General features: G+C 41.0%; 1 protein-coding gene across 1 annotated transcript in view; it reads left to right on the top strand.

Moving 5' to 3' along the window:
* Positions 1 to 23,148, top strand: part of LOC115380034 (ephrin type-A receptor 6-like) — a 247,204-nt gene that overhangs the window by 54,091 nt on the left and 169,965 nt on the right. The window contains exon 3 of the mRNA XM_030081062.1: positions 12,001 to 12,664. Within this exon, the coding sequence (XP_029936922.1) occupies positions 12,001 to 12,664 (664 nt within the window). The remainder of the gene's footprint in view (positions 1 to 12,000; positions 12,665 to 23,148) is intronic.

Genomic DNA, 23,148 nt, shown 5'->3' with positions numbered 1-23,148 from the left:
TATGAGAACTAGATTTGAAGCTCAACAAATAGAACAACAACAACAATAATAATGATAATAATAATAATTCACAATATTTATATATTCCACTGAGCTAACCTCTTTAGGCTTACAGATTCAAATATATAAAAATTCAGATCCTGACCAATCAGCTGTCTGGAAAAATTGAGCCATCATTCTCACAGGATCCTGATATGAAAAAAAAAATGCTGCATTCAGATGAAAATGCCAGCTCAATTAATATATAATAAGAGTTGTTTACAGGGTAATGTGTTTACAGATCAGTAAAATCACCCTGCTCTCCATGATAATTCATTAAATCAGAGGTATAATAAATGTCACCTGTTTGTCCACTGGCAATAGACAAGAGCTTCTGACATATAGCAGATATCTAGCTGACTGTTGGCTGAAACTGTTACCAATGCATTGTATTTACTGTTACAAATTAATTTCACTGAGTTTTTTTATTTTTTATTTGTTTATTTATTTGTTTTTTAGTGGATTTCTGACAGCGATTATTTCAGTTTATTACCCAGCTATTGAGTACTCAATTCTGATTGGTGAGTTAAGGCATCCGCTCATCACCTATCTCTCAGAATAGAGGAGTATTGTGTTGTTGCATCCTCACCACTGGAGCCTATTCTTTATTGAATTAATTCACCTCATGAAGCCTTGCTCATATGTGTTGTAGGCCTGCGTTAGCAAGCTACATACGCAGAAAGAAGTCAGTTAAGCAGCTGACACCTCGTGTTAACTAAGCTATTGGGCAAACCACCGCAGACAGGGAAAAGTGGAGCAAAATGCTTTTCTCCAAAGAAAAAAAAAAAAAAAAAAAAAAAAAAGATCTGGTGCCTCTCCTAGGTGCCTACCTGTTATACTTAGCAACCTTGCTTATACTGCTGACATTGGTATGGCAACAGCTCTAAATTATCTAATGCAATGAATTACTTGTTTCTTTTCAGCAGCATGTGGGCCAGTAAAATAGATGTAAATGATTAATGACTATTTTGACATGCCCAAAGGTGGCCAGAACACCTCACAGGGAAAGCATCCTTGAGGCGTCCTAATATGATGCCCAAACCACTTTAGCTGACTCCTTTCAACGTGGAGGAGCAGCAGATCTACTCCAAGCTCCACCTGGATGTCTGAGCTCTTTACCTGATCCCTAAGGGTTAGCGCAGCTGCGAAGGAGGCTCATTTTTGCTGCTTGTATCTGTGATCTCATTCTTTCTGTCTCACTACTCAAAGCTCTTGACCACAGGTGAGGGTTGGCATGTCAATCAAGGGGGGAACTGGGGCTTTGCCTTCAGGCTCAGCTCCCTCTTTGCAACAACAGTCTGGTACAACAACTGCATGATGGCGGCCGCTGCAATAATCCATTTGTTGATCTCCCGTTCCACTTTATCCTCACTCATGAAAGAGACATGATAATACTTGAGTTCCTCTATTTGGGGAAATAATTCCCTCCCAATGCAGAAAGGGCAAACAACATTTTACCATGGCCTCTGACTTGGAGGTGCTGATTCTCCTCCTGACTGTTTCACACTTGGCTGCAAACTGACCCAATGCATGCCGGACATCAGAACTTAATGAAGCCGACAGGACCACATCATCCACAAAAAAGAAGAGACGCAACCTTGAGGCCATCATTCTGGACACCCCCCAATCCTAAACTAAAACTCTATTTGTGATTTTGTGTAAAAAATCACACATCTTTTGACAAAGTATAGCCTTGGTCAAGCTTTTCCCCACTGGGAACAAGCTTGACCTGGTGCCAAGAATGCGGACACAACTCTCACTCCAGTTATACAGGGACCAAACGGTTTGCACGAGTGACCCCAACACCTCATACGCCCACATCACCTCCCCCAGGACACTTTAGGGGACATGATCATAAGCCCTCTTCATGTCTACAAACCACAGCTAAAACTGACTGGGTTACCTCCTATGACCCCTGTAGGGCGGTAGGATAGGGTAGGGTAATGGATTTTGTCTACTGTTCCTTGGCGAGGACCGAATCTACATTGCTCCTCCTGAATCTGAGGTTTGACAGTCCAACAAGAATCTCCTTTCCAGTACCCTCGCTCAAGCGTTCCCAGGGAGGCTGAGCAGTGTGACACCCTGATTGTTGGAGCACAATCTCCAGTACCCCTTTTGAAAAACAGGAGAGCTACCACTCCTGTCTGCCACATACTAGGCGCTGATTATTCACAGAAGTCTTTTGTGCAAGAAGGCTAATCATAGTTAATGGTGGCACCTCCAACCATTGAGTCAATGTAATAAAATCTCCTTTTTAGTCATCCAGGAATCCAAAGCAGTTCAAAATTTTCTCAGGAAAAGGCGTCCTGTAACAGTGGTCCTGCACCTCCACCACCATGACATGGTCCAGCAGAGCCCTCATTCCATGCCAGATAGACAGGGAGAGCATCCGCCTGGACACTGTCCTCACCAAAACAACTGACAAACCCAGCAGCCAGAGACAACCGTCAGACCTAACATAAACGTTTATCTAACTCACACAGTAGAAAAAAAGCACTGAAGCAAAGGGGAAAAAAAAAACACGAGAATACAACAGAAAATAGCATTGACACTCTACGCCTCCGCAGTGCCTCACATCTCTCTCACACCTTTGGAGACTGATTCCAGGAGGATTAATGCAATGGGTGTGCTAATCAGGCACAATGAGTACATGAGGGGAATAAATGTGTTTAACAATTTATTGCAGGAGCTGAGGGTGATACACTGTAACATGTTTTGCTGTTAACAGTTTTCTATAAATAAAGAGCAAAACAAAAAAACAGGCATATTTGTAGTAATAGTATTTGAAGTATTTGTAGTAGCAATCATCACGACATGAAAATTTCAGTTTTCATCATATACTGACATGTTTACCAAAAAAAATATGAATTACTGGACTGTTTAGGATGTGCCGCGGAAAACCACAAGTCTATTACTGTGGACCCCAGTGGAATTACAGAAGTGGGAGAAAATAGGGGTAAATGAAAACAGATGAAAATAACAGTGCTAATTTAAAAATAGCCTAAAACAGCTCTGCAAAGACAGTTATTGTAACAGTGTTAATGTATGTTAATATATCACTGAACAGAGGCACTGCCCCATGCCAGTATGGCACAGGGCAAAGGATTAAACACCTGCAGCACCCACCTACCCCCTCTACACATTTATGATTGTCAGTATCTGAAGTTTGTAATGCGTGTGTGTGTGTGTGGTTGTGAATGAGCTAGGGAGTTTTAGTTTGTACCATGCTTGCATAACCAATGTCTCATGGCACCCGTGTAACAGCTGCCAGTTTTATCTCAAAAGGCCACTTTCTTCCACTTTCCAGTTTGTTCACACCAACAAAATGGGCATTAGCCATGCTAATTGGTCAAAACACTCTCCACAATTACAAAATTGCTCTCACACAATTACTCACTGCCCTGCTGTGTAAATATGTGCAGCAATATTAAATTCATATCTGTAAGTACAGATCTATGCTAATTACATTCCTCATCATGAGGGAGGCAGAAAATGGGGGACAAGAGACGTATGGAACTTTCCATTGATTGTCGGATGTTACGATTTCCATGCTGCAACTTCCTACCTCTGTGTGGAATGTGTTCCTTTGCAGCCTGCATGCCACACCCGCAAGATCAACACATTCTCATTCCCAGGTCACTGAATATGTGACATGTCACAGCCCTTTCACATCCAATACTACGCCAAAGCACCCCTCAGCATCAGGATAAGACGCATCAGGCTTTGATCATGAGTCAGTGTCACCTGGTTAAGGTTAGAGAATGGTTAGGTTAGGTAACAAAACAGACAAAAGGTCTCTCTGGAAATGAGATCTGGGGTCTCATGTGTGAAGATCCTGTGCCTTATACAACTGCCATCCACCCCAAGCGTCTCCCTGCATGGACTGCTCTTTATACTACGTCACAGCCCCCCTGGTCTCATACCAACGCCAAACAGTGCCTTTGGCTTGTAATGGGTGCTTTTGGCATCAGTATCAGACACAGAAGGGTGTGACCATGCTGCTGTATTTGATGTCCTGAGAATGAGAATGCTCTGGCAAGATAGAAAATCTTTGATCTGTTCACTGACAGCAGATAACTTTCTAATGAAAGTCAATAATGATAGCTAACATTAATGAGTAATGTTAGCTAGAGTAGCTACAGCGGGTTATCTTCACTGCTGCTGCATCAAATTCATCAAATTAAAACAATAAACTGCTATAAATCTATACCCTTGTAATGATAAAGAACATTGAAGTTTTCAGATAAATATCCAGTCAGAGAAAAAGTCTGTTTGTCATCGACTGTGTTGTCCATAACTTTGTAGTAATGGCATATATGGGCATTTTGCAAACTCAGACCTTACCGATTTTTTCCATAATCACAGCTCAGAGTTACAGCTTGGACTGAACTGGCATTAGTTTGCACTTTTCCATGTAGGAAGTCAAAGTTATCCTAGTTCCAGGGTTCAGTGGAAAGCTCCATTAGAACCAGGTTACTTGTGAAGGATTATGGGGCATCTGAACTGAAGTTCATCTGAAGATCAGGAGTGGAAAAACGAAAAATAAGGGGATGATCAATGGAATTCACCTTGCACACTAAGCTTAACTTTTACATACTATATGTCTCTCAGTCTGACCGGCAAAGCTTTAAGCTTTTCACACAAAATGGAAAGCGAGCATGAGTCCAGCCAGAGTAATATGGACCCATTTAAAAGCAAATTTGCCTCCGCCCTCCAGCCTACCCCACTGCTTTCTGACAGTAAAATAATGGTCAAGTAATTCTCTTATAGCTGGGTTGTAACATACTCTCATTCACACAGATGGGACATGTGGACTTTTAGATGTGTGTATTTAAAAAAAAAAAAAAAAAAAAAATCTTTTACAACCCCAGACCCAACCTAAGGGCGGGGACAGTTACGATCGCTAAATGTTTAATTTCCATCGCGGACGAGCCGAGCGGGTGATGACAGTAATAGTTTAAAAGTGCAGCTCTCAATGGGGCCCTGGCTTTCATAGTTTAATAGAAGGAGTTCACCTCTGGGCGAGTGGCCAGCAAAATGATTCTTTCTTGTGAGAGAGATGGGCCATAATGGGTCTCATCTCATGCTGCAATTAATCAACCATACCTTCCCGACCATTTTTCAATTATACATGTTAAGGCCAAGGCCGGGCAGCCGGGTGGCGAGACGACCAGGCGAGGGCTTCACTTAAAGTTTTCTACATTGAAAAAGAAAAAAAAACAAAAAAAAACTCTCTTTTGGATTACAATTCAGTACCACATACGCACACAATAAATAGGTTTGGGGCTTGTCAGGTGGCTGATTTTCTCAGGGACTATAGTATTTGGTTCAAAGGTGCGGTGCTGTCGCTTAAATGCCCCTTTAATTTTGAAGTCAATTAAGAGGAAATGCATTTCAGGGCTCTGTAAGACAATTAGGAAACCAATACCCTCAGCTGTTGTTGTGAATGCAAAGCTGCGGAGAATAGCTTCTTTTTAAAGTGGCACATAGCTGCCAGATGCTATCAGTGTGCTGACAAGATGTGAAACTCTTCGAGGTGTTTAGATCAGCGTTGAGTGGTGTTTTAGAGGGGGATTCAAACTGCAATATGTTCCTATATCACAGTGAATTGTTTTCCCTCCTTTTGGAACAAATCACTCCCTGATTCCTTTTCGAATTTCTCTCTCATCTCCTCTTCCTCTCGCTCTCTGGCCCTAGGATATCTACAATGGCGTTTGAGCTCATTTCACAGCCTCCTGACTTGAGTAATTCTCTTCTGTCTCCTGATGAACACAGTCTCTCGTGCATAGTAGCCGTAGACTCTCCCTCTCTCTCTCTCTGTCTCTCTGCATTACTGTATTATTAATAACTACAGACTAATAACAGGAATGTCTATTCACGCTCAGACCCAGATATTAGATATTACCCTTGTTCACCTCAGCACAGAAAATAACAAACCTTGGTGCACTGTAAAAATGTCCAAGGCTGGAAGAAGCTTAGGGCTATGTCTGACCTTGTGTGTGTGTGTATTTTTGTGTGAATGTGTGTGCATGTGTGTCTTAGCCTTGATTTATCAAGGGAAAATCAGCTGAGCCATTGTCTTTTCCAGTAATTCCCTGCTTCACAATCATACCCGCACAAATAAAAATGTTCATTTTTTTCTTTTTTTATATTGACGCTCTCGAACACCATTCATTACTTTCATACCAATAAAGCACCGTGAACTGAACCGAAATTAATTGTCAGAGATTGAACACACTCTCGGGCCAGCTCTCAGCAGTCACAGCTCTGTCACAGCCTTCATTCTCCGTTTCCGAGTTTACCCAAAACTCTCAAGAAAGTGGAAAAAAAAAAAAAGCTGTCGAGTTTAAATCTCATGACAAATAAAAAAATGGACTTCTCAACAGTCCCTTCATGAGAGAAGTGAAACATTTGAAGAAAAATGTGAATTCCCTGACTTGGCTGTTGCTGGCTGGATTTTTTGCTAAGAGACTGAGCCTGGTCTCTGAAGTGTCAGCGGTAGTGTTAGACAGATTTTCCTATCTGGGCCTTTTGTTAAGAATTGGATATGAACCACATCTTATTTTACTTTATATATATTAACTAGTGTGGGATTGATCAATTTTACAGTGGTTATCTATGGGAAGCAGTCAACCTGAATTAATTTTGTGAAACACTTCGACTGGTTCCAAACAAATGGAATATGGGTTTCAAAATGTTTTTTCAGATGTTTTTCAAAATACAGGCACCTTCAATCCAAAAGTAATCGCAGCAGTTTCAGCCAGGAAACCATATCTGTTGAACGCTAGTCAGTGTAATAGTCTAGGGTTTTGGGGCCCTGGGGATACTGGAGAGTGTATGAGCCCCATGCTGGTGTGGCTCAGGCCAAGTTTTCTCCATGCTCGTGCCAGCTAGAGATGGCAGGATGGCAGGGAGCACCTGAAGGCCCCCTGTCAAAAGAGACATCAGCAGATGCACAGCATTATGAAGAGTTTCACTTCAATAACACCCCCCCTCATTTCTCTCTCTGTCTATGTTTCTGTCTCCCTCTTTATCTTTAGGAAATTAAAGTGTTGTGGTGTTGTTGTTATTTTTTTTTATTGTTATTATTAGCATGACCAGCAGGTTTATGCATAATATTAACAGATCAAACAGAACAAAGTGAATTAAAATGAACTATCATCCAAAAGCAATAAAACTATTTGTGTGAAAAATTGCAGGACTTTTTTTTTCTTTTTTCCAGTAGTGTTCTGTTTTGACTGGTCATTATTCATCTTTGTTACAGCTGGTACAGGAATTGTAATTAATAGACAAAGAATCGAGTGATATCAGTCGTCTGGCTCCCCAACTCCTACAGTTGTCATCATTCTGTTAGGACTTGGAATCCAATAACTCTATCACTGAACATCTCTGATAGGGAGACAGTTCAACCTCAATTTCATTTTGTTTGTTTTGTGTGAGCATAGACGTGCTCATCTTTGTTGCCATGAATTTTTATGATGACTTCTTTCAATTGCCAAGTCATTATCTCCAATGCGATATTTTGTCGGGCATTTTCTTTTAAAATCTTCCTCTGAGACAGGGTATTCCGCCGTATTATCTTCCCCCATCTTTTGGTCTGACCTCACAGCTCTCAGTAGCTCCCCTAAGCTGCAGAGATTGCTGGTCTAAGTGGGAAGTCTTTGAAAGGCCTTTTCCCAGAGGGCATGGCGCCCAAGGGTGCCGATACGTCTTTCCTCCTCCACACACCTATGCAGGTCAACAGCACAGGACTAAGTGATCAAAGACGACTGAGCAGACCCGCAGGCTGCTTGGATTGAACACTTGTTTAAACACTTGAATGGCCCCACAAGGTTAGCAACCGCAGAACTAAAATGGAAACAGAGCAAGAGAGATGGAAGGGGAGGGAAAAGGAAGGGAGGTGGGTAGATATATAGATAGATATGTATGTCGGTAGACTGGTATGCACTTAGGTCTGTTCCAAGATGTATCTCTTGTTAACATAGCCGTACTAGCACCCTGCCGGGGACGATGTAAAAAGTGAATGGAATGATGAAAGACTTTTCTGCACAGTGGATATGGTCTTCATTCTCAAAGGTTTGTTTATAAAGCAGTTTAACATGAAATGTAGCATCAGTACTGTCAGAGCTGATATGGCTCATTCACACACAAGCAAAGCCTCTTCTGGTTTGTAACAAAATGAAGACATTTTTTTACCCATTGTCTGAGCATGGGCTCTCTTTTAACATATATTGTGCAATATTTCCTCCACCAAGATTACATTTGCCATTGTTAACATGGAGTCATGCCTATGTTCCCAGGGTCCTATGTTCCCAGGGTCCTATTCGGGTTAATGTTAGGATTAGGATAACTTGCAGCCCAAAGAGCTCCCCATGCTAATTGACAACCACGCAGGTGAATAGAAATATAAGGTGATGTGCAGGTCAGTGAATGTCATCAACGTCCTTCTGGCTGTATGAACTTTGACCCAATACCAGCCAATGGTTCTAAGGACACCGGACACTGCATGCATGCAGTTGCTAAGCAGACGGTGTGTGCCTCTCATGCCTCTGTGTCCTGTCAGTCTAGTACACTAAGCAATTCCCGGCCAATATATTATTATCATATTTTTACCTACACTGACAAGCCTTTTCAAAGACCTTATTTGTGGCATTGTAAATAAACAGTCATGTTTTTACAAAACTTACTTGTTTTATTTTCTCAAACAAATAGTGCAAGACAAGGTGCAAAAGAATTGAAATGCACAAGTCAATACAAACAAACGGTGCAAAGTAGTGAGGTGAAAACTATTGGAATATGGTACTACAGCAGGCAGTGAAGCCGGAGGGACGAAATGCCGGAAATTATTCAATTTTATTTATTTATATAGCCCAGAATCACAAATTACAAATTTATCGCAAAGTGCTTTAATGATGTAGTTTGGCGGACCAATCATAGCTCTTGTGGTCTGCGTAGGGTCTGTGTAGTTCCAACGCGTAGTTTCAATTTTTGGGAGGTGCGCGACAAGTCTCCGCAAGGGATGCATTTGCTATGCAAACCCTCCGTAAGCTACGTGTACGCAGAACCATAAATCGGCCTCTAGGGTTACAGTTAAATACATGGTTAGAATTAATTTAATTAATGTGTGTTACCAGAATATTGAACTGGGGAACATAGGACCTGGGGGTCATAGCATAGCTAGCAGTAGAGACAGAAGTGTAAAGTGCCAAAGAAGACAATTGGTGCATGTGCAAATGATCAGTGTCAACTCAATTTGAAGTGCTAACACCATATTTGGTCTTAAACTCATTTTTAAGCAGAATGGAGGACATAGCCTGGGTGGAGACAAGTCTTTTATGATTCTAAAATAGTCTTTGGTGAGTAACTATATTAAAAGTCAGTCACTAAACTACAGACAGGGAAAATCTGGTTAGTGGTGGTTTACACTAGGAGATAGTGGGGCTAGGCTAACAACAGGCCAGCCATGGAGACTGCTACCCAGGAGGTAGGATAGATACCCATATGGGTAGCGATGAAGACAGGGAAGTAGGGAAGTATTTTAGTGTTTAGATAGGTTCGTAGGTATAGGTATGTATGTATTGCAGGTAGGTCAATTGCTCTTCAGTATTACATAATATGAATTGCCAGAAATTGAAGTCAATTTGAACTACAAAGTTAAAATTTACATATCATTGATAGATGAAAGCAGCAACGTACAGCAAAGGTGCAGTGAAGACACAATACATTCTCTGTGGCACTTCTTCCCTGTTTGCTGTAATGTGGATGACAGGCCTGTTTCTGCTCTCTGACAGATGTTGATTTATTGCTACAGAATTAGTAAAAAAAAAAAAAAATCAATAGAATGAAACACGGCTTACTAGACATCACCAAGTTACGTTGGATTATCATTAGAATTCATCGTGCGAAGCCATACACGTGTTGGGCAATATTATAGCTAATCAAAATCAATTTGTTTTACTGTAATTATGTTACGATTACAGTGACACCTTGAGGGAAGAACAGATTAAAGCCTGTCCTCTTTGGGTGATTGAATTAGAACATGTTATTAAAAAGGATAATGAGTATGTGAAAGCAAACATTAGGCTTTGATTACTGCTCTCATCAAGAGGTAATATCTAGCTAAGTGCAAAACTGTTTATTAAATGTGCTGGCATATCAGGAAAATAATATTGGCAAATTAACCAGCATCTCTCTTTCCCAACTCTCTGGTCTGTTTGCCTATAAAGAACTTGTTTTCCAGCCATTAATTAAAATAGAAAGAAAAGTGTGTTTGTGACAGTGCATTAGCGTGTATGTGAGTGTTTGTGTGTGTGCCTGTGTTTGTGTGTGTGTGTGAGAGAGAGAGAGAGATGAAAGCAGATTGCTCCTAAATGCCATTGCTGTCAAGTAAAAACCCTGTATCTCCAATTTTGGTGAATTTCATGTTTTAACATAATTTGAAGATTTATCTGCGCATTCTACAACTGTTGGTGACGAAACCTTTTCAAAATGAATAAGATGAACTGAAAAATGCAGTCCTAAGGCTAAAATTAGTTTTTCTTCACTTCCAAAAAGCTGTCATTTTGGAGATTCACTGGACAACAGCGATGCAGAACTACGGTTACGTGAATGTATTCGTTGGCCTTGGCATCCCCAGGTCCGAAGACACCAACCCAAGAATTTTAGCAGAGTGGAAAGGCCTCTGAAACAGTATTTGAACTGTCAGGGACACTAGAACTCTCCATTGAAGCCAATTGTAATGCAGTCTGTGTAGGCTGGTTGGCACCTCTGTATGACAAAATAAGTAACATCATCCTACCCTATACCAGAATAAGTTCTCTGGTTAGACATCTTAATTGAAAAATAATTAGGGTCAGACCAATGCTGGATTTTTAGATATATCAGCCAACATATATGCTGATAAAGAAAAATCTGTGATGAACCAATATTGGCTGATAATGACAGACATGTCGGTCAGGCTCTAAAAATAATAATAAAAACATTGTGACTATTTGCAATAAGGGAGAAACACTAACTGGCTGGTGTCTGATTTTAATAAAAGGCCAATTGTCATTATACCTACAAAACAGGTTATATGTCAAGCTAAACACACAAATGCTGCAGCTTGTAGATGGTGCAAGGCTGCATTGTAAGCGAGGTGATTTGAGAGCACTATTTCCCAGGCAGGTAATTTGATTCTGGGAGGTCGATGTCGGCTGGTTCTGGGGGTCGCCCATGTAGCCAGTCCCCACTCTAATAAAACCAGAGAATGGTGCTGCACCAGGAGGCTAAAAACCCCCATTAACTTCTATCCCGGCAACATGGGGACAAGTAACCTTATAACCCTACAAAGCTGCCATACTCCTTGAGTACCACATGACCTGGGAGTCACAGGGCTGGTGAGTCAGCAGTCACAGTCGGACCTCATAAGAGGAACAGTCTACCTGAGAAAGAGAAACAGAAGAATAAGAAGGAAAGAGGCTGCTAAAAACTGATTTTTACTTATGCTTTAGTACGTTCATTCTTCTGTTGCAGTTAATTACACCTCCTTTACCTGTTCTGATTTGATAACATAGTTCTCTGTCACGTCAATAAAGCATTTGTTTTAAGTGAATGGGCTTGAATAGGTTCTAGGTCGACCTTCAGTTTTCCTTGTTTATTGAAAAACATTGTTTTTCCTTCAAGGTATATTTGGATTTTTTTTTTTTTTTTTTTTTTTACCAATTTACATACTACTAAAGACATCAATAAATATTGATTTGATGCACCATCAAGGTGAAATTTAAAATACTGTAATAACAAGCTCTCCTCTTGTTTCTTCTGTTCTCCATCTCTCTTCTTCTACTCTTTTCATCTCTTCTCCTGTCCTGTTTTCTGTTGTTTCCTTTTTGTCTTTTATCTTCTCCTGTCCCCTCATATTTCCCCACTTGTCCCTTGCTCTTATCCCCCTCTTCTTGCTTTCTTTTATCCTCCCCTCTGCAGTGGGATGCCATCACAGAAATGGATGAGCACAACCGACCCATCCATACCTTCCAGGTTTGCCATGTGATGGAACCCAACCAGAACAACTGGCTTCGCTCCAACTGGATCTCCCGTCAGGCCGCCCAGAAAATCTACGTGGAGCTTCGCTTCACCCTGCGCGACTGCAACTCCATCCCGTGGGTGTCAGGCACCTGCAAGGAGACCTTCAACCTCTTCTACCATGAGACTGATGAGGCCCACGGCGTCAAGTTCAAGCCCTCTCAGTACACCAAGATCGACACCATCGCCGCCGATGAGAGCTTCACCCAGATGGACCTCGGCGACCGCATCCTCAAGCTCAACACGGAGGTGCGCGAGGTGGGGCCCATGACCAAGAAGGGCTTCTACCTGGCGTTTCAGGACATTGGTGCCTGCATCGCGTTGGTCTCAGTAAGGGTTTACTACAAGAAATGCCCTTTCACGTTGAGGAACCTGGCTTCCTTCCCAGACACAGTGCCTCGCGTGGACTCTTCCTCACTGGTGGAAGTGAGGGGCGCCTGCGTTGACCATGCCGAGGAACGGGACACACCCAAACTGTACTGTGGAGCCGATGGCGATTGGTTGGTTCCTCTGGGAAAGTGTGTCTGCAGCATCGGGTATGAGGAGATTGACGGTTCCTGTGTTGGTGAGTTGCCTAATCTTTCGTTCTTTTTTCTTTTTTTGCTCTGACTGTTGGCAGAGCTCAGTGGGAGAGAAGAAATTCCAGCAAAACTTGCAGTTCTGAGAGCGAAGATTTATTAGTAAAACCAACTTTTTTTTTCTGGAACATATCCTTTCACAGCAATGCTTGCCCATATCTGTGCGCCTTGCGAATGGGTGTGCCAGAACACCAATTCAGTCTCTGATGCTGCATTCATGTCACATAGGAATAACCAGGGAAACAAATTAATGGTCCAAAGTAATGCATTGGAAGTGTTCATGCATTTTATTGCATTTGAACCTGTTAAGACACTGTGCTTGATGTTTTTGGTAGAGTTTGGTAAATAAGCTTTTTTCTTTTTTGCCACTTTTGAAAATGGAGGGATTTTGATTATATGTTGTGAAATCTTTAGTACCCCCGCAGGATTTGCAAAATGATTTACTGCAATGTAAAATTTGGGGGAAATTGAGGTAAATGGGCCAAACATTCAAAATCACCCGTATGGTCCTTCAAAAGCCGAGGTGAATAGTATTTTCCTTTAATATTTACCAAGTGAACGTAAGGTGAACAGCGCGGAGTTGTGCTATTTACTACCTGAAAGCTAAGGTGAAGGTGAAGAGCATTTTCAAGTCGGAAGTTGTATGTGCTGCTCTCCCTGGCTCTTCTTTTCCTCTCCCACCTCAAATCCCTCCTTCACCTGCACATTTTCCATCTTCCCATTTATTCCCTTCTATCCCACTCACTCTCCTCCCTCTAGTTCATTCATTTTATTCATATGATATCTTATCAACATGAAAAGACATACAGCAAATGATATAGGAGCTCAGCCAGAAACTCCATTTCTTCTGTGGTCTACTTAACATAAGTATAGTCGCATCAGCCAAGCAGACAGATAAGCCATGTGGATAGATGAAGTAGCTGATATAATGTCTGTAGAGCTTCATTTTCATCTGCTTTATACACATGAAAGAATATCAGATGCAAAACTACAAAAGCTTCCATCTGTGTCGGTGACTGTCTGTCTCTCCGCAACCACCTATACCCCATATGCCACATACACACACTCACTTCAGTGCTCTGCTCTGATATATGAAAGATTTACAGTGGCAAACTTCTTTTCTTTTTTCACCTCCCCCTTCATTATCTCTCTTCATCATCATCATCTCTCCTTCATCTTCCTCCGCTCCCTCTTTCATTGCTAGCCGCGAAGCCTCTAGAGGTTCAGATGAGATCTAATGTGAGGGGATCAGACTGTTTGGGCCTGATTGTTAGTGCGATGGCAGAGAGCTTCCCTGATATGGTCTGAGAGGCGTGTGTGTGTGTGCGTGTGTGTGTGTGTGTGTTGTGCCTATGTGTACGCCAGTTTACAAGTTAAAACATGCACTATGCAATGATATCTGACCACTAGATGGTATCAAGAGCAGCAATGACGGCCCTGCACAGCTAAACCACAAATTTTGTTACACTTGTATATTTACATTTTGTTATTTATAATTCTATAATTTATAGTTCTCTTTTTGACTCAGTATGTTGTCTTTCTGGCTTAATGCCACTGCTTACCTTGGTTGCTGCATTCACTTGCTTTGTAGATTCCCTCATATTCTATATCTGCTGGTTGAAATGCTCCATTGCAGCTACACCACATTTATACTAAGTGAAATATTCAAACCCAAGATGCCATTGTTTTCTGCATCATGACATTCCTTACAAAATATCTAGATGTTTCGTGCCTCATTTTATACACATTTCCCTGTAATTCAACAGCACATATTTGGTATCTTTGGAAACCTTCGGATACCCGCTAGAATTTAAAATAAAGTTCTATGGCTTTGAACAAAGCTCAGCCGTGCTGTAATGAGGAGCCCATACATGGGTGCAGTAGAATTGAGGAGGTTTATCAGCAGGGTAGAGTGCTCTACCGGGTCAGGTAACCCTCAAAAAGTGTGCATAACACATGAAAAACACAAAAAAAAAAAAAAAAAAAAAAAAAAAAAGATTTACGTGTGCAGGCATGGTTACAAATTAATTACATGTGGGCGGGTTGCAGGTGAAATAAAAGTCAGAAACAAAACAGCCAGTGAAAAGATATAAAAAATAATGTTCAGTGTCACTGTCTTTTTATTGTCATTGTGATCAGCACTATTTTATAAATTCCACTCCACAACATCCCAAATTGTAATTGCCTATGATTTTTAACATTGTGCTTGTTCCGTCTTGCCCCCTTGAATAACATCCAACCAGGTCCAAAGAGTGGGAATCGTCAGCCTGAAAGACACGTACAAATAGTGGCAAGGCAACACTTTGATCAACATGGATAACCTTAATGCACAATATCTAGTGGTGAATATCTGACCACATCTTCGAAGGTCAAGTTGGACACATAGGAGAAATTCAGTGTAATCATGGACCAGTAGAATAATGTCGTCAGTGGCTTCACTGCTCAGCCAAACTGAAGTTAAAATGAAACCCCTAAAATTAAATGAGACGAGTCTTGCATAAATGGTTGGGTGGGGTCCAGAAGTATAATTGCATAAAATAAAATTGCATACTACAGAATTCATTAAAAAAAAAAAAAAAAAAAAAAACTATCATTACTTGTCACTATTTCAGATAGTATGTTTTTACTTGACCTGTTACTTCTAAAGTAATAATTAGTTACACCATCACACCAACAGAATTGGCAATTGCATTCTCTCTTACAGTACTGTACCTTCAAAAACTAAGATAAGACAGTTATGTCCAGCCTCTCCTGTGAATGATCAGGAAACCAAACAGCATCAATGCCCGGCGTTCTTAGACATGGTCCTTTTTCTGGATAAAATCTTAGTGCGAATACTTCCACCCATCTCTGTTGCTTCTCATCTAGGCCAGCTTAGTGTGAGAGGACCACTGCTGATTAATGTAAGATGAAAATCAAACAGATGGACCATGGTGAGCTAATTTGGATAATTCAACTTGATACCAAAAAGCATTTATTTATCTTTTTATTTATTTTTGGTTACTGCAAAATTTTTGTTACGCTATCCATTACAGGAAAAAGTCATAATGCTACTGTAAAGGTTTGCCCACCAACAGCAGTTTACCCACATCTTTGTGTGTCCACTTTCAGAGTGCATTTGGGTGATTGTGCATGGCGCCTGCTGATGTGTATGTGCGTCTGTGCGTGTATGTGTAATCCAGAGAGAGCAGTGCATTAGTGGACTGTGGAAGAGAAAGTGAAAGATCTTGCACTGAGCTGAAGACCCAGGCATCAGCACTCTATCAGAGGAATCGACAAATGAAGGCTGTCTACTGTTCTACTGAAAACCAGTAATGGGCTCCGTCTGTGTGTGTGTGTGTGTGTGTGCTTGTGTTTTAGTGTGTGTTAGTACTTTAGAGGTCCACCACCCACTGTCCCAAGGGCCACCTCTGTGTGACAGATTACCTCGGCTGGCCTGACAGCAGTTTGATCCCCGCCTCCCTGATATGGGCTTCAAGTTATCACTGAGCGACTGCGCTCACTGGGAATGCCATAGTGCACAAAGCAAATGCAACTTCACAAACCGGCCAGTGACACTGCCGGTTTTTCAACATTTGTAGAGGCCCAAAGCTAGGTTCCCAGCTCCTAATGTCTTTCCTATCCACCAGATGTCCAAAGTGTCTGGACTCAGAGGCAATCGGCAGCAGATTTTGGATCAAAACCGCTCTTAAAAAATGGCATTCAAACCCACAGCTCCGTTCACATACAAGAAACCTTGTGTCATTGATTCAAAAGTGGACCAAGGGGTTGAATCTGAGTGGACTGCAAGTGAGTAATAGGAAGATGAAAAAATAAAAATGAAAATAAAAACACCTAATACAATAAGAATAGAACAAGAAAAAAATGGGGAACATAAAATATATATTTTTTTTAAATCACAGTGAAATTGGCCAATAAAAAATAAATAAATAAAATGAATGCAGAGTGTGAACGCAAAGCAGCGATTTTGAGATTTGAAAGAACTAAAAGGTATTTCATTTAGCTTTTCACCGTGGATGAAAACATTATTGTTTACTGCACTTTTCATTTGCAGAATCAAAGTGAATGGTTCTGTAGTTTGCTGATGTGTGGACCGTGACTTAATGACTACAAATGTGGATCCTGAGGTAGCGCCGGCTGACAGGCACAGCCTTACTTGACTGTTCCATTCTGACAGCTAATGTGTGTAACAAGAAAAAAAAAAATCATGTTGTTACTTATTCCAATTTATTCCTGATTTTTCAGACACCCAGTCCTGTCTAAAGAGAAGGATTATTGCTTACTGATACGATTTATTTTTCCAGAGACATTTTTTGCATTTGTGAAATGTACAGGTATAGTCTTTTATCTGTTCCCAGCTGGCGAGATATTTGTTAAGGCTCAACTTAGATAAAGACTCCCTCTATTCCTCTTTCCTTCCAGCCTCTCCTTTCACTCCTCCTCTCCTCAGATGATTATTTGTTTTTGAAACATGTAATCAGTGTACTCCATAATACTACATAATGATCAATATTTTTAATAATGTATAGAGGGGGAAAAATCTAAATTGATAGCATGTAGCCAATAATTGCATACTGGACATTGTAGTCATCATTGTTTGTTTGTGTGTGTGTGTGTGTGTGTGTGTGTGGTGTCCACAAAAGCACTAAATATTTCAATGGCCTCTGCCATGGGGTTATATTTTCATCTGTTTCTCTAACCCTGTCCAGTATTACAAGCAAGAAAATAAATAGAAAAACCGAGCAAAAGAGTATATGTGAATGGCTGTTGTGAAAGCAGGCAGAGTTAAAAAAAAAAAAGAATGTGAAAAATTAATGAGTGAAAGAGTGAGAGGAACATAGGCATGGAAAACAAGGCGCAGAGATATGTGGTCTTTCACAGGTTCTTTTGTGGTTGTGGTTCTACATGGAGCTGTAATAACCCAAAGAGCCCTCTGATATAAATGAAACAAAAAAGTTATCAGAGTAAAGATTTTTTCTTAAAAAGTTATTTTCTGCAGCATAAACGCTCTATTCAGAATCATTTTAGTCTGGCCCCATAAGGAATCTTTGAAAAAAGATTGTGAATAACACATTAAAAGTTTCTGCTCAGAGAACTTGAGTGGAATAGAACGGTCTTTCCCATTCAAATCAAATCAATCAAATCACAGCACTGCAGCATGATCGGAGCAGCAGCCATTTTTATGTGTGTTGTTCCCATTAGTGTGTTGGGCCATGTAAATCAATTAGCGTCAACTCGCTCACGACGTCAGAGATTTTGCAGCAAGGCCCCAAGTGGTAAGAAAGGGGTCTTGTGCCACCTTTTCACATTTCAATTAACATTTCAAAAACTGTAGCTAAATTTAGCTGGAACTTCTATGTCACCACTAGGTGGCGGTCTTTTACAAATTGCTGCTGGCTCGTATAGGTGCGTATATAATAGGTTTGACATCATTGCACACATTGGTCATTTGTATCTCTGAGTTAATCTCCCTTTCAGCCAATATCCCTTAGCCATTTGCAGTCAACAAACTCTTTTCTTCTATATTAAAGTTTGCCTAAACTACAGCAATTTGTAGCATTTAAGAGGAGATATGAAATAAAATGTATATGAATGATGATGCCTACCAGCCTAGAGTGCTAGTTTGCAGATGCTGAGGCACAGCCTTTGATGATGTGATGTCCAACCTTGTGGTTTGACAGCTGCCTATCAAATGCCCTGACTGTTATTTACTGCATCAGCAGCACTTTGTTTCCATATGGCATAGCCCTCTCCAGGCTACTTTTATTTTTGTATGTTTTTTTTTTTTTTCGATTGTGTTTCCTACTGTGCAACGTAATTTTTCAGGATTACATATAATAGCTTCAGGCTAATACGTGGTGTCCAGGACATTGTTCCATGCTGAGGCTACATTCCTGTAGGCTATAAATATGGTGTGCATTTCAGTGATTGGAGGATCATTGATGTACCGGTTAAGCTCTGCATGTCGGCCAATATAACTGCTGAAACCATAGGGCTACCTTTCCCGTTGCTCACAGTGGCATAAACCTGACTGTGAGCCTGGTTTACCTCCATTTTGGTGACTGTTTTCTGAAAACAACAAGACTTTTCCAGCTCTTCAGTTTCTCTCTCTCGTTAGTTTCAGCTTGTCTCCTTTCTTTTTTCTCTCCCTCCTCCATTCTGTCCATCTCTTTCAGCCAATCATCCAGGCTTAGCCCACCCAGTAAATCAAAACTGACAACAAAATCTGACATTCTGAAGCAATTTTCAGGCTGGAGGCTAACTGGTGCTTTAGTACTGAAATTGTAATGCGATCACAGGTGTATTTTACAATGGCTTGGAACATGGCTCAGCCAATCACAAACAAGGGCTGGAACTATTTTGTTTATAATTTGTAATTTGTATTGAGTATATTCATTGTATTGTGTATATTTATCGTAGTGGGCTAATGGATGCCCAAATTTCCTTCAGGATCAATAAAGCATTTTACCATCCATCCATCCGTCATCAGCTTCTGCATCACACCAGGAGTAGGAAATGGAACTGGGTAGACATGGCAAGACCGATTGGTTCAATTTGGTGTATTTCTAGGTGGATCCCCTTGCCAGGGCAACCACTGTAAGCATTCAGCACGTACAAGTTGGGTTGGCAAATGTCTCATGCATGGCTAATAGAGAACATTTTCTGTTGTTACAGGACTTCTCTTTTTTCTTTTTTCTTTATTTTTTTGGTTAGCAATACAACAGCTGATTAGCATTATCTGACCATAACCATAGGTAAATGTGCTGGCTTTCCCCAAAACTACTTTGAGCTGGCATGATTGATACAAGCATTTGTCTGCTGCAGTTTAGGTTAATAACAGGATCCTACAAGTGCAGCTTGTATGATCCTGTTTGTTTGTTTGTTTGTTTGTTTGTTTGTTTGTTTGTTTGTTTGTTTGTTTGGCATTATGGAACTGGCAAAAAAAAAAAAAATCAGTTTTCAGTCGGTTCACCAAAGATGGCTGCTGGTGTGGCACACTTAACAGCCAGAGAGTGAGCGAGAGTGAGAGAGAGAGAGAAAGAGAGAGAGAGGGGAGAGGAGAGAGAGGGGAGAGGAGAGAGAGGGGAGAGGGAGAGAGAGAGAGAGAGAGAGGCGGGGGAGTGAGAGAGGGAGAGGTGAGGCGTGACTGAGAGGGCTCTGAGTTTACAGATGGCACAGAGTCTCTGTTGGCAGGTTGGTGATGTATTAGTCAAGACTGAGTTTATTGTCGATGATGATTCTGTGCTATGTGACACTGCCCATCATGTCAGCGGTTTCGAGTTCCATTGTTTGCAGACATTGAGGGGAAGGTGATTATCTGAACACCACCTTGTGAAATGGGAGATGGAGTGCAGATAGTCCGTAACAGAGTTATTGAGTGTGAGGATGGCTGTGTCATCCAAATCCGATGGGGTGCTACTGACTTGCATTTGCACCACAGGAAATAACCATAATCTCCATTTTATGCTGTACTCGCCAAATGACCATGACAGTCTATTCCATTCAAGTTGTGCGGTTCGTTGTGGTGTTCAAGAATCATTTTATGGCACTAAAGAGAATCTTTTGTACTATTAAAAATGTTCTTCATTAATTTTCTTCTCAGGGCAACTTTCCCTCCTGCTGGTCACTGCAGCTTCCACGTTTACTTTGATAGCTCTAGTCAAATAATAAAAAGTAACCTTAGCGAGAGCATTGATAGTCAAATGCCTATTCATTATATTTCACAAGGATGGACCTGCTTCGCTGCTGCGATCCCTCTTTGGAAAAATGCTTTCGAGACCCTGGGCTGCTTTTTCTCCCACCGTCTGGAGCCAGATGTCCTTGTACAGTTGATTATGATTCATCTTGTGATGCGGGCCGGCGAGGTTTCCCAGCTGCATCCACAGCTGCAACGCAATCAACAGGCCAGGGGTGAAACTGCAGCTGTGATTAGAGCCGGACCGCACCAACATGGCTGCCTCATTCAAGCCTCCCCTTTATCATCTTTTGCTATTCTTATATACTCCTTAATTGTTGTGCGGCAGAACGAATTTATGATGGCAGATAAGCTCCCTCTCGGGGACTTGAAGGGAGCAGATGGTAAAGTCAGTTTGTTGAAGCTGTTGAGACAGGTTGCGGCGTGTTTGCAGACTTGTTCTTTTTCTTGGAGATAATAGAATGACGTGGTGCGTCCCTACCGTCTGGTCCATATCTTCCCGTTTGGGCCATGTTACATGAATCACTGGGCTCACAGATGACTGTTCGCACAGCATGGTGCCAGACAAACAAAAAGTATGCTTTGGAAAAGACATCTGAGTCAATATGCACGACTCTGGAATAGAGGTACATTCTCATATCATTCAGACAGAAAGGAGCAGCATCTGACCGTGAACTGTGCTGAGTATCTGCATTTACATTCAGTCGCGCTTGAATATGAAGACTGAGGTGAACCTGAAGGAATCTCAACTGCCCTATAGCAGCCAAGTCAAACAAAACCTCCTCTTGAGTAAACTATAATCATGATTACACTGAAAAATAACCCTTTGAAACCCAGGAGTGGGTTCAATGAAAAAGCTTCTTCCTCCCCCACTTATTGAAGTTCATTTGTTTTTATTTCCTCATTTATTTATTTATTGTTAAGATAAATTTTCTGATTTTTTTTTTTTCATTTTATTATCATTTTCTAGATTTTCTTGCAACTTTTGACGAATTTCTTGCTCATTTTCAGGTCATTTCTTGCTCAATTGCAGATCACCTGTTTCCCATGTTGTGTGGTTCAGGTAAAGAGTTAAATGCTTAAATTAAGAGGTCTTTCATAAGCATTTAAACAGAACATTTTTGACATCAATCTAGCATCACTGATCTGATATTTAAATATATATAATTAATTATGACAAGTATAGTTTTCTTCTTTCTTTTCTTCTTCTTTATTGTTATTGTTATTGTTATTATTATTTTAACTAATGTTAGTTTTTTTTTTTTCTTTGCCATTTTTAAAGCATTTGAAGGAATTTGCTCTGGTTTCCAAGGATTAAAAAGACACTAATTTCAGCTCTTCAACTCAGACAGCAGTAGCCAATCACAATATGACCACCTCTGCATTGTGCTGCTGAATGTCAGTATTCCTATGGGCCCTATAGACTACATTCTTCTGCTCTCTCCCTTTTATTCTGTCTCTCTCGAACCGCTCTCCGTTCACCGTTCTACCCTTCACCTCTCGCTCTCTGAGAAGCAGATTTCACAGTTGGGTTAAGTCTGGCCCTTTGGGCTACATGTAGCCATTTTACTGCAGTGTCAGCCCTGAAATATAGTCCCTGCTCATTGTTCCAGGATTCAAACAAGCAGCGTTATTAAAAACCTCCATGCGAGGTACCACTCGAGAGCCTTGGGCATAACGGGAGACAGACTGAGGTGCCCGGCTAAGCTAATGCCTCAATCCCTGGCTTACGACTCAATTTGGTGCTGTGAACAGTGTACGGGCTTGCCTAGGCTGGAAGGGAAACAAAAAAAATCGAGTTTTTTTGTGATCAGTGATTCCCATACAATAAAGGGTTTTTAAAGTATTGCATCGACCATCGCACTCATTATTCATGGTCGCTTGCAATCTTTGTGATCTAGAATTTGAAGTTTATTCTGCTCTCGTACTCACTGTGAGTCCCTGTGCATAAGAGCATCAGCAAATCCAAAAAAGTAAATGCACATCAAAGAGGAGAGTTTCAGCCATGTTTGAGTGCAAAAACTACAAATAGATTTTCCACTCTAGACAAAGGATTTCATAAAAGTGTGTGCTTTAACAGATTCCTGTCAAGTTATAGCAGTATTATCAGAACTTAAGGCCAAAGTTCTCTGCACCCCTTTGTTGTTGGAGATCATATTGGCCGTTCAGTGCCTCTGCTTACATAACCTCCTGTGTGAGAGCTGCACACTTGAGAAAAGGACAAACATTTCAGCGGCTTATCTTTCCTTTTGGAATAACTGAAGGTTTACAAGTCAGGACTGAAGGTGCTAAGAAGAAAGGCTGAGACCTGAACAAGGGGTTAGAGCTAGAAGTAGGGAAATAAAGACATGCTCTCTGCCCTACTGAAGCCAAATAATCTTTTCTCTGATTCAAACTCAGTGATTTTGGTCACAATGGTGCTTTAATCCCCTATCCATTTCCTGGAAGAAGGTTGCAGTTAATCAAGGCTAGCCACTAACAATAACCCTCCTGGTTCCTGTTGGCAAACTCCTGCACTCATATAGGCTTAGGCCAGCCACCTCTTCATTTTAGCACTCATTCTCTTGTTTTATCTCTTTTTCTCCCTGATGATTGCAGCTGCTCTCTCACACAATTTCATTTCGTATCTAAATTGAGCCTGAACAAATTTTGGCTTTCATTAGGACTTTAATCTTCAAGTTGCCAACATGGCTATGAAACTAAAATGATAAACTTTATGTTGTGACCACACAATTCAGACGAGACGGTGGATGATTCTGCAATTTATGGTAAAGC

Source organism: Myripristis murdjan, chromosome 21, assembly GCF_902150065.1.
Source record: "Myripristis murdjan chromosome 21, fMyrMur1.1, whole genome shotgun sequence".
In the NCBI taxonomy this organism is placed as follows: domain Eukaryota; kingdom Metazoa; phylum Chordata; class Actinopteri; order Holocentriformes; family Holocentridae; genus Myripristis; species Myripristis murdjan.
Note: the sequence above shows the minus strand (reverse complement) of the source record. Positions and strands in the feature narration are given on the sequence as shown.